This window comes from Anabrus simplex, chromosome 2 (genome assembly GCF_040414725.1).
Source record: "Anabrus simplex isolate iqAnaSimp1 chromosome 2, ASM4041472v1, whole genome shotgun sequence".
In the NCBI taxonomy this organism is placed as follows: Eukaryota; Metazoa; Arthropoda; class Insecta; order Orthoptera; family Tettigoniidae; genus Anabrus; species Anabrus simplex.
Genome location: NC_090266.1, coordinates 14,467,037 through 14,484,629, shown reverse-complemented (window position 1 = coordinate 14,484,629; position 17,593 = coordinate 14,467,037). Strand labels below are relative to the sequence as shown.

The window sequence follows — 17,593 nt, the reverse complement described above, 5'->3', positions numbered from 1 at the left end:
TTAGCCCGAGACACAGTTCTCACTTTAGGCAGATGAAAAATATACCTTTGCCTAGTATTTCAACGAGGAACATGTAATGGAATCAGCTCCAGTAATGTTGAGCAATCCACTCTGTTCGTCAGACACTTATAAAGAAAGAGGGCATTGGCACATCTGCGGCATGAGTGCAATGTCCTCATGCTCATAGTCTCACAAAAAGACTCGTAATCGGATGAAGAGAGAGAAATATCCAAACCCTTGTAGCCAATCCATTTCATGAACCTTATTTGGACTCTTTCCAAGTTTTGTATTAAATACTGCTGAGAAGGCAGCCACACCTCGCAAAAATATTCTAACGATGACCTGTTTACAGTGCAAAACAAAGTTATTAGAGTTCTAGGAGAAACAAATTTGGCACAATTTCTTTTCAGAAAGCAAAGTAATTTAAACCCTTTCCCAGAAATCTTGTCTAAATGTTTCTCGAAGGAAAGACCGTAGCAGTTTGAAAGTGTCACACCAAGATCATTTATTTCATTCACACGAGCAATTTGGAAATTGCATAAATGGTAAGGGTAATTTACTGGTCCCAACTTGCGTGAAAATGTAATTGCGTTGCAATTTGAAGCATTCAAACCAAGCAGCCACTTTTTACACCAGTTACTTAGGAGGTTTAAGTCAGACTGTAACAACTTACAGTCCAACTCACTATTGATTACCTTAAAGATCTTTAGATCGTCAGCATAGAGAAGGCAATTACTGTGTTGTATAACTGATGTTAAATCATTTATGAATATGACAAAGAAAAGAGGACGCAGTAAAGAGCCTTGGGGGACACCATCAGATTTTACTATGCAAACTCTATTAGTGAGATAGCTTCTAATCCACTCCAAAGCATTTCGTCCTATCCCATATGCTGACAATTTGGTGAGTAGAGCATCATGTTGAACTGAATCAAAGGCTTTGGAGAAATCCATAGAAACAACATCCACTTGTTGCCTCCTATCGAGAGATTCTGAAATGAAATTGGCATACACCGCCATACTGGACATAGTAGAGTGTTTCTGTACAAAACCGTGCTGTGCTATATTAATATACTGTGAAAATGAACTGTACAATCTCTTGTACATGATCTTTTCTGCCACCTTTGAAATTAGGGACAATAACACCACAGGCCTATTGTTATCGAACACCATTTTGTCTCCTTTCTTCAACACTGGTATGACGTAACCTTTCTTCCACTCACACGGAAAATACCCTGACAAGAATGACATATTTATTATAATGCTAAGTGGCCTACCTAGCTCAGACGCACATTCTTTCAATACTATTGCGGGTACGTCATCTGGACCACATGATTTGGAGGTATCCAAAGAAGCAAGAATTGAAGGTACCTCTGTTGGAGAGGTCACTATTGAAGTTAGGCCTGTATCACACACGGACGAAGTGGATAGATTACACTGTGCGGCAGGTGAGTGATACTTTTCAAAGGTATCTGCAAAACTGTCCAAGATGCTCCTCTTGTCCTGTAATTCTTTCCCGTCCTGAAGCATAGTAGATGGCAGGCGAGATGACCTCCGTTTGTTGTTTACAAAATTCCAGAAGCACTTTGGGTTGGCAGCTAATTTCGATTCCATTGAAGTTATATGGTTTCTGTATTTTTTGAGCTGAAGATGCTTAAATTCACCGCGTATGGTCAAAAATTGCACATAATCACTACTATGGCCCATTTTTTTAAACTTCCTACTTGCCCTCTCCTTTTCTTTTAATTTATCTATTACCTCAGAGTCATACCAGCATGGGTACTTCCGCGTGCTAACTATCCGGGATGGTACAGTGTCTTTTATTACAGCCCGAAGGAAGTCATAGAAAAGGGTTAACGCCTCGTTGACGGAGGGGGAGTCCTGGATAAAATTCCAGGGACACAACGAAAGGAGATCTCTCATTTGAGGAAAATTGGCCTTAGTCCATGCGAACATTAACTTCCTCTGCGGTACGGGGCGCATAACTCGCAGTAAAGATAGAGTGAATTCTACAGCTCGATGATCGGATGTAATTACCTTTTCCGTCTCAAAGCATTCCAAGTGCCCACAGTATTGATCTCCTTGCTCTCCAACTCCCTCATCACCCACTTGCTTAAAACTTCTCTTCCTTCAGTTCCGTCATGTCTCTCTTAAGTCATATATTGTCCACCCTTGCACTCTCCTCTGAATATTTAATCCTTATACGCATCCCTGATAATTAAATACTATCCGCACACACCTCCCAATTCCATACATCAAATTACCCTCCTCCCCATACCCTTACTCCTTCTCCAACCTGCCGAAACTCCTGGCCAGAGTGAAGGCGTTACCTTCAGGGTGACCCGCACCACCCCTTCAGGGTGGGGAATGAAAACTAGGGGGAAAAAAGGGAAAAGAAAGAAAAAAGTTCACCTGCATACACCCCAGCGTCAGTGGGTAGGGTCTGACACATCCCACTCTGATAAGTCTAGTGTCAGACCTAAGACGAAACGCAGGTTAAAAGAGCAAACACCTGAAAAGCGTTATATCTGATCTGTTTTTGACATGCTCTATTGGTGAAACATATCTAATTCCCTCCATGGGAACTTAGAATTTTCCACCGTGGTATAAAGCCGAACCATTGTATTTAGTATTAAGTTCCAATGTTTAATAGATTTAAGACTTGCCCTTAAGATTAGTATTTAGCTGAAGATGCCCAAAACAGGGTGAAACTTGTTCCTAACTAGTGTTTATAATTCATGTAGGATTTAATCACTACAAAATATAATTGTATTGAATAGGTAGACACAGTAATTTTATTCTTGAAAGAATTTTACTTATTGTATCTTCAATACGGAACAAAATGAGATTAATTACTTGTAATTCAACAGCAGCATACACATAATGGCAGCCACGCACGAACGTAGATTGAACGACAATGACTTACACCAACTGAACATATCTAACAAATCACACATAATACAGTTTTTTTGTTTTTTTTTTGCTATTTTGCTTTACGTCGCACCGACACAGATAGGTCTTATGGCGACGATGGGAGAGGAAAGGCTTAGGAAGTGGAAGGAAGCGGCCGTGGCCTTAATTAAGGTACAGCCCCGGCATTTGCCTGGTGTGAAAATGGGAAACCACGGAAAACCATCTTCAGGGCTGCCGACAGTGGGGCTCGAACCCACTATCTCCCGATTACTGGATACTGGCCGCACTTAAGCGACTGCAGCTATCGAGCTCGGTACAGAGAGTTTTTAAGGGGATGACAAAGTACCCAAGAGAATTAAATTAACATTATATAAACAGTGCTTCATACCAATTGCAACATATGGACTAGAAACGCTGGTAACTAATAAGAGACAAGATAGTAAGGTCGAAGGAGTAGAAATGAAATTTTTAAGAACATTGGTTAAAAAGACAAGAAGAGATAGAATTCAAACTATTAAAATCAGATTAGAGCTAAATATCGAACCCTTAGTACAGAAGATACAGAAAGCAAGACTGAGATGGTTCAGACATGTAAAAAGAATGGGAAAGGAATGGGTAGCAAGAAAGGAATTGGAAAGGGAAGTTAAGGGAAAGAGACCAGTTGGAAGACCGAGAAGAAGGTGGATGGATCAGATTTGAAAGGACATTAGAGAAGCTGGATTGGATGTGGCGCAAGTAATGAAGCAGGAAAAGTGGAAGGACAGAAAGGAGTGGAGGAGGCTTGTTAACTATACCCAGGCGACTGGAGTGGGACATTGATGATGATGATGATGATGATGATGATGATGATGATGATGATGATGATGATGATGACAAGGCAATGGATTGGGATATAGTACATGTATGAAATATTTGATTATTGTTTGCATGACGGAGCTATACCAAATGATTGGCGAGTTGCTATAGCAGCCCCAGTGTATAAAGGAATGGGCAATAAACATACATAAAGCAGATAATTACAGGCCAATCAGCTTGACATGAGTTCGATGTAAGTTCTGGAAAAGCATATATCAGACATGTTCACAAATTTTATAGCTGGTTTGATAGAAGGCAGTTTGAGTTTTGGAAAGGTTATTCCAGTGAGGCTTAGCACGTAGGATTTCAGTATTATTATTATTGAATATTCAGTACAGCATGGAGCCCTATTTCACAAAAGTACATTGGGGTTGTAGTTTATAACCACATTCTGGTGAAAGAAGAATTTGTAAGCTACGAAAAAGTTAAAGATGAGACACATGAAATTCTAGGTGTAAGGCTCATTTCTAAAGATAATAGGCAACTTGATATATTTGGAGTGTACAGACTGGGAAAGGGTAGCACTAACGCGGATTCGGAATTATTTGATAGGAGAGTCGGCTATGTGGGAAACGACATGGAAAGAAATGTGATTGGGAAGGAAATACCAACGACAGGAAGCATGACCAACAAATGGCAAATAAGTTAATACGGGAAGGACAGCTGATTCAGAAAGTGATGGAACCAACCAGAGGGAAAAATATCCTGGATGTGGTGCTGATAAAACCAGATGAGCTCTATAGGGAAACTGAAGTAATAGATAGTATTAGTGATCATGAAGCTGTTTTTGTCGTAGTTAAAAATAAATGTGATAGAAAAGAAGGTCTTAAAAGTAGGACTATTAGGCAGTACCATATGGCTGATAAAGCAGGCATGAGGCAGTTTCTAAAAAGTAACTATGATCGGTGGAAAACGGTAAATAAAAATGTAAACAGACTCTGGGATGGGTTTAAAGAAATTGTTGAGGAATGCGAAAACAGGCTTGTACCATTAAGGGTGGTAAGGAATGGTAAAGACCCACCTTATTATAATAGAGAAATGAAGAGACTAAGAAGGAGGTGCAGACTGGAAAGAAATAGAGTTAGAAATGGCTGTGGAAGTAAGGAGAAATTGAAGGAACTTACTAGAAAATTGAATCTAGCAAAGAAGGCAGCTAAGGATAACATGATGGCAAGCATAATTGGCAGTCATACAAATTTTAGTGAAAAATGGAAGGGTATGTATAGGTATTTTAAGGCAGAAACAGGTTCCAAGAAGAACATTCCAGGAATAATTAATGAACAAGGGGAGTGTGTATGTGAGGATCTTCAAAAGGCAGAAGTATTTAGTCAGCAGTACCGTATGTAAAGATTGTTGGTTACAAGGATAATGTTGAGATAGAGGAGGAGACTAAGGCCAAAGAAGTATTAAAATTTACATATGATAACAATGACATTTACAATAAGATACAAAATTTGAAAACCAGAAAAGCGGCTGGAATTGATCAGATTTCTGGGAATATACTAAAGACAATGGGTTGGGATATAGTACCATATCTGAAGTACTTACTTGATTATTGTTTGGTCAGAGGAGCTATACCAGATGAACTGAGAGTTGCTATAGTAAGCTCTGTGTATAAAGGATAGGGTGATAGACATAAAGCTGAAAATTACTAGCCAGTAAGTTTGACGTGCATTGTATGTAAGCTTTGGGAAGGCATTCTTTCTGATTATATTAGACATGTCTGTGAAATTAATAACTGGTTCGATAGAAGGCAGTTCAGTTTTAGGAAAAGTTATTCCACTGAAGCTCAACTTGTAGGATTTCAGCAAGATATAGCAGATATCTTGGATTCTGGAGGTCAAATGGACTGTACCGCGATTGACCTGTCTAAAGCATTTGATAGGGTTGATCATGGGAGACTACTGGCAAAAATGAGTGCAATTAGAATAGACAAAAGAGTGACCAAATGGTTTGCTATATTTCTAGAAAATGGACCTCAGAAAATTAGAGTAGGTGAAGCTTTATCTGACCCTGTAATAATTAAGAGGGGAATTCCTCAAGGCAGTATTATGTTTTCTTATATATATAAATGATATGAGTAAAGGAGTGGAATCGGAGGTAAGGCTTTTTGCGGATGATGTTATTCTCTATAGAGTAATAAATAAGTTACAAGATTGTGAGCAACTGCAGAGTGACCTTGAAAATGTTGTGAGATGGACAGCAGGCAATGGCATGTTGATAAATGGGGTTAAAAGTCATGTTGTGAATTTCACAAATAGGAAAAGTCCTCTCAGTTTTAATTACTGCATTGATGGAGTGAAAGTTCCTTTTGGGGATCATTGTAAGTATCTAGGTGTTAATATAAGGAAAGATCTTCATTAGGGTAATCACATAAATGGGATTGTAAATAAAGGGTACAAATCTCTGCACATGGTTATGAGGGTGTTTAGGGGTTGTAGTAAGGATGTAAAGGAGAGGGCATATAAGTCTCTGGTAAGACCCCAACTAGAGTATGGTTCCTGTGTATGGGACCTTCACCAGGATTACCTGATTCAAGAACAGGAAAAAATCCAAAGAAAAGGAGCTCGATTTGTTCAGGGTGATTTCCGACAAAAGAGTAGCGTTACAAAAATGTTGCAAAGTTTGGGTTGGGAGGAATTGAGAGAAAGAAGAAGAGCTGCTCGACTAAGTGGTATGTTACAAGTAAGTGGTATGTTCTGAGCTGTCAGCGGAGAGATGGCGTGGAATGACATTAGTAGACGAATAAGTTTGAGTGGCGTTTATAAAAGTAGGAAAGATCACAATATGAAGTTGTAATTCAAGGGGACAAATTGGGGCAAATATTCATTTATAGGAAGGGGAGTTAGGGATAGGAATAGCAAAACATGTCCCGGTAAATTAGTGTTGTAACATTACAACTTAGCAACACAAACTGTAATTTGTATTGAAAAGGTGGATCAAAATAACCAACAAATTGTTAGTATATCATAGCATAGTTCAATACGGGTCTAATAATGAGATTAGTTACATGTAATGTGATAACCAACCAGGCAAAAACTAAGACAAACAGGTATATTAACCTCAAGGTTAAAGTCAGTAAGATTGCTAAAGATATCTGGTTTTTGAAAGAATGTTTAAGGTGCGGTGTAATACCGAAATTCTTAAGGTCTACCCAAAGAAAGAACATATCAAGCTCAAAATCTCTTGACACCCAAAACAGAGTAAACAAAATATGGCTAAAAAACGAATTAAAGTGACTGTACATAAAAAAATCGCTACTAAACTTACAGCTCTACAAAGCACACTTAAGTATATCCCATTTTACATCGCCTTTTTGGAGCTCCATTCAACGACATACCATTGATAAACTCTCAAACATCTTAGACAGAAAGCAAAAAACTCTAGAAAACAAACTAAAACACCTAATAGAAGATCAAAAAAGTTAACCGTTAATGGAAAAAATGATTCAATTCCTTTAAAGATAAACAACCCCGCGACAATTAATTTATCAGACACCAATTTTTCTGAAAATGAAATGAACATACTCAACAAAGGAACTAAGTTCAATTGGCCTAACCCGTACAAAATGGAAGAATTAACTATCACAATAGCGGAATCTGAAGCAAATATAGGGAAACTGCCGGCAGAAATACAAAATGACATTAAATATGAAGTAAAAAAGAAACTCCCAAGTTTAGTAAAAGAAATGGAAACTAATTTCGACCAGACCCTCCTAAAACAAATAAAAGATTTAAAGACAAAAATAAAAGATAACGACATTATCGTGACTAAGGCAGATAAAGGCGAAACAATAGTCCTAGTAAATAAAAGTGACTACATAAAAAAAACCGAAGAATTCTTTTCTAATGAATCTTACACTATAGTAAATAAAGACCCGATCTCTAGAATTCAAAGGAATCTAAAAACAATCCTTAAAAATTCAATTTGTTTATTTAACGAGCAAGAACAACAAAAAATGGTCAACATGAACCCAACATTATCCAAAGCAAGGGCACTACCTAAAGTACACAAAAACAATACACCCATTCGACCAATTATAAACAGCAGAAATAGCCCAACATATAAAATATCAAAATTTATACACCAGTTCCTCAAAAAGCATTATAAGTTCCAGAGTAACTCCTCAATTAAAAACTCAATTGAATTTTGCGAAAGATTAAAAAACTTCAACTTACAACCCCACCATAGAATGAGCTCGTTTGTCATTTCCAATATGTATTCAAATATCCCCATTAAAGAAACGATCGAAATTATTAACTCAAACCTTTCCAAATATAGCAACTTAAGTAAGCTAGAAGTAGATGAATTTATTATACAACTTAAATTCGTACTAAATAATAACTATTTCACCTTTAACAATAAAATTTACCACCAATTAAGTTTAGCCATGGGTGACCCCAGCTCGGGAATATTAGCGGATATTTATATGGATAACATAGAACATAGCATTATAAAACCAAACATAGAAGGAATCTGTCTTTGGCTGAGATTTGTTGACGATACATTTGTAATAACAGACAAACGTAAAAATAACAGCGAAAAAATCCTTGAATTTTTAAACAACATCGATAAATACGTAAAATTTACCAAAGAAGACGAAAAAAACAACTCATTGAATTTTTTAGATGTTACTATAACACGCTTAAAATCCAAATTTGATTATCAGATATACAGAAAACCAACACACACGCCAATAACAATAAGAAATGACTCACTCCACCCTAAATCCCACAAACAAGCAACCTTTTTCAGCATGGTCTACAGAGCCTACAAAATACCCTTATCACCCGCGAATTTTACAAAAGAAATAAATTTTATAAAAGAACTAGCACTAGCCAATGGATATAAAGCAGACATAGTAAATCGAATCATCAACAAAGTAAAGCTCAAAATAGCCACAAACCTCACACCGGAAAAGACTAAAAAATCCAAATACGCAACCTTCACTTACACCAGTTCAAAGAGTCACCAAATAGCAAACCCACTCAAAAAACGAGATATGCAAATAGCCTTTAAAACATATAACACTAACAAAAACTTATTTTTTAACCATAACACAGTAAATGCCTACAGTAACAAATTTCAAGGCTCCGGAATATACAGACTAACATGCGCACAGTGTAAATCTTCATATGTTGGCCAAACTGGACGCAGTTTCCTAACCAGATACATGGAACACTTTAATGCCTTAAAACACAATAAATACTCTGCAATGAGTAATCATATGAAAGAAACCGGCCATCATTACACCTCAATAGATAAAGACCTTAAATAATCAAAAGAATCGAAAAGGGGAAGCTAATGACAGAATTCGAAAACATATATATTTATTTGGATCAATACTTTAATAAAGGAAAAAACTTGAATGACGCGGTCGAAATAAAAAGTCCGTTAATAGAGCAGTTGCCAACATTATTACGAAATCTCAAATCAGATAAAAGCAAATTCTTTAAAATATTCAATCTAAATGCATTCACAACTGAAACCATTTCGGCAACGCAAAAAAGTCCCCCTCCACATAACACGCCAAAGCTTAACGCCCCGCCTGCAGGATCGTCCTCTACCCCCACCTCGACAACAAATAAGAATTCCCCACCACGTAGCACGTCAATAGCAAACGCCCCACCCAACATCTCTTCCCCTCAACCCCCTACCCGCCATTCACAACAGCTCTTTCATACGTACAACACAAGGAGTAGAGCCACAACAGACAATAGTCACAGTAACGCAATAAGGCCCACAAGATTCTGTAGCAGCAGACAAAGGGGTAAGTGATAATACAACATCAACACTCACATTATAAGCACAACACACACACACACACAATATTACTTAAGTTCATTTCCATTTGTTCCAGATGCTTCTTCCATTCCATAAATCGATAGAAACATAATCAGATACCAGTACTCAAAATTTGGATTGAAGCCCCTTTTAACCATAACTTACATCAAAACAATCAACTTCCAACGGAGAGTCTGGTCGCTACAAACAAGAATTAAATATGTCAATACTTCCTCTGATCAAATTGCCAAACTGCAGCAGCAAGCCTCATCAAATCTAGAAGCCATTTTCCAACGAACTCAAGACTTCAATTCTAGATTATCATCATGACTAATCACGCATAATGCAAAACTACAGTTTTTTTAAATAACATTATTTAGAGAGCACAATTCTTAACTATAATTTGCAATACTGAAATGTTACTGTATTCTAGAAACCAACGCACTTCAGAAACTATGGCTCCTATATATTAACATCCAATATTTATATTTATGACTCAAATTTTAATACCAAATTATAGTTGAATTAATTTTATTTTAACATTGCAAACAATTTTTAGCCAAATTAAAAACTGTGTTTTGGACGTCAATGTGTTTTAGAATTAAGAGTTAATCCATTTTAACATCGCAGATCATATTGTCATAATTTTTAATGTGTATATTATTCTTGTTTTAAATATTGTTATCACTGAAATTAGATTTACATTCAATGTAATGAAATTTGTAACAACAAACCAAAAATGACAAACCTTGAGGCAATTGTATAGGCTGATGATGCTTGTGAATAAAAGCGAAACATGTCCCGGTAAATTAGTGTTGTAACATTACAACTTAGCAACACAAACTGTAATTTGTATTGAAAAGGTGGATCAAAATAACCAACAAATTGTTAGTATATCATAGCATAGTTCAATACGGGTCTAATAATGAGATTAGTTACATGTAACATACCACTTAGTCGAGCAGCTCGTCTCCTTTCTCCCAAGTCTTCCCAGCCCAAACTTTGGAACATGTTTGTAACGCTACTCTTTTGTCAGAAATCACCCAGAACAAACCGAGCTCCTCCTCTTTGGATTTTTTCCAGTTCTTGAATCAAGTAATCCTGGTGAGCATTCCATATACAGGAACCATACTCTAGATGGGGTCTTACCAGAGACTTAACCCTCTTGGAGCCAAGAGCCGATCTGGTCGGCCGCTCCCCATCAGCTGGAAGAGGCCAGAGCTCCGCCTCCACTCTACTACTGTAAAGTGCCAGGCCGTTTTCTGTGGAAATACATGTATTTTAAAATTCGCGCATATCTACCGGTGTATAGCAAATACTGGCATGAAATTTTCTACATATCGACTACGTAGAATAAGAAACTAGTTTGGAGTGATATAAAGAGTCAAAAACATTTTTTGTTGATTTATAGTTGTTGATAACGTTTATTTTTAGGAAGAGAAAAATATTTTCGCACTTTCTCTCTCAATATCTACTTTGAAAAAATAATTTACGATACAAATGAATATACGTAATTATGCATGATGTATTTCTAAATACAATTCTATAGAATAACTAATTTGAACAAGAAAAATAAAAACGTAAAAAATAAATATTCAAACATATGTCACTAGTAAAAACAAGACAATTTTACTCACCGATAAAGTTCGCGTGTATGTATCAATGTTTGGCAAATACTGACAACAAATTTTCTACGTGCGGACAACAGAGTATTAAAATAATTCTGAATTATTAAATAAGTAAAATATAGTAGTTGATATTATAGTTTTTTGTTTTCAGAAAAAATAGATTCTCATTTTCGGTTTTAGTATATATTAGAAAAATAATTTTACAATACAACAGAATTTATGAAATTAAGAATTGTATGGCATTAAAGCTGTGATTTGCTTTGAGCTACTAAGCGACCGCTCCTCAGTTCGGTACCTGCAGTTTACGAGGTGAAACATGGTCAGTGAGACGGATCCTCTCAGTAATTATTCTTGGTTTTCCAGACCGGAGTCGCCCTCTCACCCTTAGATATCTCCTCAATTGCAATAACTTAGGGTCACTTAGATTGAGTGAACCTCGAACCAACCCTCAGGACCAGGCGAAAATTCTTGACCTGGGCGGGAATCGAACCGAAGACCTCCGGGTGAGAGGCAGGCACGCTACACTTGGCCTGTGGAGACCGGCATTTAGGCAATAATAGAGGACTATATGTGACTATAAAGTTTAGCAGAGAGTAAGTGAAAAGTAAATTGAAGTATGATATGGGCGGAGAATCAGACGGTAGGGCATGTTTAAGTCCAATTTCCACAAAATGTTCTCCAGAGACATCATCATCATATTTGTTATCACTAGTTTCATCTACCACCATATTCAGAGTAGCTTTAGTGCTGTTGGACACAATTAAACGTCTCTTCTTTAGCTGTGGTGATTCTGCGGGCGTGTCCGGTATAATTTCATCGCTAATCTCTGAACTAAATTCCCTATCACTATCCGATAAATCATCCGCGTTAACTTCGCACAGTTCCAAATACTGCATTAATTTATTGTCATCAATACCTGCTGAAAAAATATCACATGAACAACATGTCATTTTCCTGTCACAAATCCACTCACGGCAAGGAGCAATCTCTTACTGACCGGTTAGCGGTATTTGTAAACACAGGAAACGACTCTTGTGAAAGGTACAACACCCTCTTAGAACTGCCAAAGCAAGGCCAGACACACAGTAACGTGTAGCCCCTTTAGTACAGGTTGTAACAAAACTATGCACGTCACTATAGGTTGCCTCAAAATTATGTATATCACAGAATTTTAAGCCGGCCGATGTAATCGGCTCTGGCAACTTCCGATTGGATTGTTAAAGGCCGACCAGATCGGCTCTGGCAATTTAAAGGGTGGATGCTCACACTACCGCTTGGCGCCAAGAGAGGTAAATGCCCTCTCCTTTACATCCTTACTACAACCCCTAATAATAATGGTGTATGGCTTTTAGTGCCGGGAGTGTCCGAGTACATGTTCGGCTCGCCAGGTGCAGGCCTTATGACCTTTGACGTCCGTAGGTGACCTGCATGTCATGACGAGGATGAAATTATGATGAAGACTACACATACACCCAGTCCACGTGCCAGTGAAATTAACCAATGATGATTAAAATTCCCGACCCTTCCAGGAATCGAACCCCGGACCCCTGTGACCAAAGGCCAGCACGGTAACCATTTAGCCAAGGACCCGGACACTACAACCCCTAAGTACCCTAATAACCATGTGCAGAAATCTGTACCCTTTATTTACAATCCTATTTATGTGATTACCCAATGAAGACCTTTCTTTATACTAACACCTAGGTACTTACAGTACAATGATCGCCAAAAGGAACTTTCACGCCAACAATGCAGCAGTTAAAACTGAAAGGACTTTTCCTAATTGTGAAACTCACAACCTGACTTTTAACCCTTTTTATCATCATACCATTGCCTGCTGTCCACCTCACAACATTTTTGCGGTCATTTTGCAGTTGCTGACAATCTTGTAACTTATTTATTACTCTATAAAGTATAACATCAGTACAAGGCATACTCTGTGACAGAAGGATGCCACTACATCTGAAGTCAAAAATATATCACATGGTAGTACATCCTGTTGCTTTATACGACGTTGCATATCGACCAGCTGAGAAAGTTGGTCGATGATTTCAATGATTTCAATGATTTCAAAGAAATTGGAAATTTATTAAACGTCTCCCTTGGTAAGTTATTCCAATCCCTAAGTCCCCTTCCTATAAATGAATATTTGCCCCAGTTTGTCCTCTTGAATTCCAACTTTATCTTCATATTGTGATCTTTCCTACTTTTATAAACGCCACTCAAACTTATTCGTCTACTAATGTCATTCCACGCCATCTCTCCGCTGACAGCTCGGAACATACCACTTAGTCAAGCAGCTCTTCTTCTTTCTCTCAATTCTTCCCAACCCAAACTTTGCAACATTTTTGTAACACTACTATTTTGTTGGAAATCGCCCAGAACAAATCGAGTTGCTTTTCTTTGGATATGTGTTTCTTTACTTTGAAAGAAGATCCCAAATAAAAATGTTCATGTCTGTAACGTCTTTAGGTTTTGCGAATAAGTATCCTCATTAAACAAATTCAATTCATTTTTCATCTCCCACCCCCTCTTAAGTTGATTCCCCTTCCCCCCAAAAAAATATGTGTTTATTTTTAAAGTAGATTATAAATACCAATTTTCACGACTGTAACATCTTCAATTTTTGAGTTAGATGCATCATAAAAATAATTTATCTGCCTTTTCACCTCCCCTGCCCCCCAAGTTGATTTTCTGCAGAAAATGCATGTTTCTTTATTTCTAAAGGAGATTCCTAATACTAGTTTTGACATCTGTAACATCGTAAGTATTTTTTAGATACAGTATAAGTATCCTCATACACATGTTTTAACTAATTTTTTCAATTCTTTCATCCACCTTAAGTGTATTTTCCAAAAATGAAAGAATAAATGTTGCTTTATTTTTAAAGAGGACTCCAATTGCCAATTTTTACGTCTGCAACATTTTTAGTTTTAGAGATATAAGTATCCCTATACAAAGAATTCAACTAACTTTTCAATTCCTTCACCCCCCCCCCAAGTGGATTTTCCGAAAACAGAGAAATATGTATGTCTTTGTTTTTGAAGGAGACACCAAATACCAATTTTTACCTTGTAACATCTTCAATTTTTGAGATATCACTATCCAAATAAAAATAATTCAATCCCCTTTCAGTCCTTTTTACCCCCAAGTGATTCTTTTAACAAAAATTACACATTTCTTTATTTTTAAAAGAGATTAAAAATACCAATTTTCACGTCTGCAACATGTTAAGTTTATGAGAATTTCTGTGGATATCCTCATTTTTTTAATTCACTCCCTTTTTCAGTTCCCCTTTACTGGATTTCCCAAAAAAAATAATCTATGTTTCTTTTCTTTTTACAGGAGATTTCAAGTACCAGTTTTCAAGTCTGTAACAATTTACATTTCTGAAATATACTGTAGATATAATCTTTTTAACAATTCTCCCCATTTGTCACTCCTGTTCATCCCTGATTAATTGGATTTTCCTAAAACAAAAAAATGCTTGTTTCTGTATTTTTAAAGGAGATTCTAAATACCAATTGTAACATCTGTAAACTTTGCAAGTTTTAGGGAGATAGATATGCTTGTTTAAAAAATTCACCCCCCCCTTTTCATCCCCTTAGCGATGGAATATTCAAAATCCTCCCTTAGTGAGTAACTACACACTAACATAAATGTATTTCCAAAATTTCATTTTGTTCTGTCCAGTAGTCTTGGCTTGGTGATGAATCAAGTCATGAAAATCAATAAAGTATAAAAACTCACCGAAAAATTGAGTTCCATTTATCCCAGAAACTCTTTGTAAACCACGTTTGTGGTATTGCCTTTTGGGGCTGAGATGACCATGTGACATAGGACCATTCATGTGAGAAACAATCTTCTCTCAAGTGGAAAATAAACCAAAAAGCATGTTTCTTTATTTTTAAAAGAGACCCCAAATACCTATTTCCATGTCAGTAACATCTTCAGTTTTTGAGATGTAAGTATCCCCATAAAAATCATTCAACCCCTTAATCTGTCCCTCCCCCAGCCCCACCCCACCTAAGTCAGTAAGTCAGTCAGGACATATTATTTTATATACTGTATATATAGATAAGAAAATATAAAGATCCAATAATGTTGTCCTGCTCCATGGCTAAATGGTTAGCGTGCTGGCCTTTGGTCACAGAAGTCCCGGGTTTGATTCCCGGCAGGGTCGGGAATTGTAACCATCATTGGTTAATTTCGCTGGCATGGGGGTGGGTGTATGTGTCGTCTTCATCATTTCATCCTCATCACGACATGCAGGTTGCCTACGGGTGTAAATTAAAGACCTGCACCTGGCGAGCCGAAGATGTCCTCGGACACTCCCGGCACTAAAAGCCATACGCCACTTCCAATACTGCTTTGAGGAAATCCCCTCCTAATGATTACAGGGTCAGATAAAGCTTCACCTACTTCTAATCCTCTGAGATCCATTTTCTAGAAATGTAGCTACCCATTTAGACACTCTTCGGTCCAGTCCAATTCCACTCATTTTTGCCAGTAGTCTCCCATGATCTACCCTGTCAAATGCCTTGGATAGGTCAATCACGACACAGTCCATTTGACCTCCTGAATCCAGGATATCTGCTATATCTTGCTGGAATCCTACAAGTTGAGCTTCAGTGGAATAACCTTTCTGCAACCTGAACTGCCTTCTATCAAAGCAGTTATTACTTTTGAAAACATGTCTAATATGATCAGAAATTGTTACGTCGAACCCGAAAATCTACCCGATAAAACGGAATTCGTCTGATAGTCACATAGGTGATGACTTTTTTTATTTTCCACAAACTTAAAACTTTATTTACATCGTTATTTCTCGTACAAAAACAAAAACTGTTCTCAAAACCAAAGAGTACAAGATCTGGTGGGTGCATTCCATTTAGTCTCTGGATGTAACATAACTCCCACCTTTTGGTTTTCTTTATTCCCCTGTTAACAGAAAACCAAAATGAACCAATAAAATAATCTGACAGTCATTTCACCTTCACAGTTTAACAAGACAAGAACTTATCACAAAGCTTAAGTCCTATATCGTGCAGGGAGTTTCACCAAACGTCCACTTTTCGTTTTCACTTCATCTTTTACAGCAGAAATAACACTTTCTTGCTCATTATCTCCATCATCTTCCACGTGTAAGGTATCCTGCGATGAAGTAATCTGCAGTGGGTACAAACGTTGAATGGGCCTGATGATGTCCCGTCCAGCAGTCTGCACTCGAACGACTCTTGTGTTACCATCTTTACCAGGAAACATCTCAATCACTTTACCCAAAGGCCAATCGAGTCTTTTCCTTTGATCAGAGCCTACTAACACAATGTCACCAATCTTTAGCATCCTTCGACACTTTCCTTTAACTTGTGGCTGCACTAAAAGGCTCAGGTAATCATCACGGAAGCTTTTTCTCAATTCCTCCCGTAAACGCTGCAGGTACTTGGCCCGTCTTCTGAGATCAGTCTTGTCAAGGCAATCCAGATCAGGGACTCCAATCGACCGGTTGTCCTGCAGGAACATTGCAGGAGTCAGTGGCACTAAGTCGCTTGGATCCTCAGACAGGTACGTCAAAGGCCTAGAATTTACCACAGACTCCACATCGCATAAGACAGTCAAAGCCTCTTCGTAGGTGAGAGAGGCTCTTCCCAATGTCCTCTTCAACACCTTCTTGACCATTTGAATGATCCTCTCCCACCATCCACCCCACCAAGCAGCCGTGGGTGGAATGAATTTCCACTGGATCCTCCTTGAAGATGTTTCCTCTTTTATCTTATGCCAGTCCAAAGAGTCAAAGGAATTCACAGCTCCTGTGAAGTTGGTCCCATTGTCACTGTATATAACTCTGGGTTGTCCCCGCCTTGCAATAAATCGTCTAAGTCCTTGAAGAAATGCTTCTGTGGAAACGTTTAACACCAGATCAATATGTACAGCTCGATACACAGCACAAGTAAACAACAAAATCCAAGCTTTCTCTCCACCCCTTAAAATCAGCGGCCCAGAAAGATCAACCCCACTGACCTCGAAGACGGACAAATCTTTCACTCTATCTTCTGGCAATGGAGCAGGTTCTACATCAATTTTCTCTGACTCATTTGACACATTTTGTGATCACCCTTCGTACTGTCTTCCGACCTCTTAAGATCCAGTATTCTTCCCTTAATATTCTAAGTAACACCCCAACACCCGCATGAGAATATTGTATGTGGTAGTCTCTGATTAGAATTTCTACAAGTTTGTGACTGGAAGGCAGAAGAATGGGATATCTAAAATTTTCCTCATCTTCTCTTTGAACAATTTTAGTCTTCAGCCTCAGAAGACCATCTTGGTCCACAAAGGTGCAAAGGGAGTTCAGTCGTCGTCTTTCAGTTTCTTCCAGAACCCCTGTCTGGACAAGACGCAGGAGCCTTCTCT

At 37.8% G+C, this 17,593-nt stretch overlaps 1 protein-coding gene across 7 annotated transcripts in view; it reads left to right on the top strand.

Moving 5' to 3' along the window:
- The window catches only part of Hnf4 (Hepatocyte nuclear factor 4), an 832,843-nt gene that overhangs the window by 681,344 nt on the left and 133,906 nt on the right, over window positions 1–17,593 (top strand). Inside the window, exon 9 of one of the 7 annotated variants that reach the window (XM_068226052.1) lies at window positions 14,525–16,043. The exons of the other annotated variants lie outside the window; for them this stretch is intronic. Coding sequence (XP_068082153.1) covers window positions 14,525–14,556 — 32 coding nt within the window. The 3' untranslated portion in view covers window positions 14,557–16,043. Of the gene's footprint in view, window positions 1–14,524; window positions 16,044–17,593 lie in introns of those variants that run through there. 7 annotated transcript variants of the gene reach the window in all.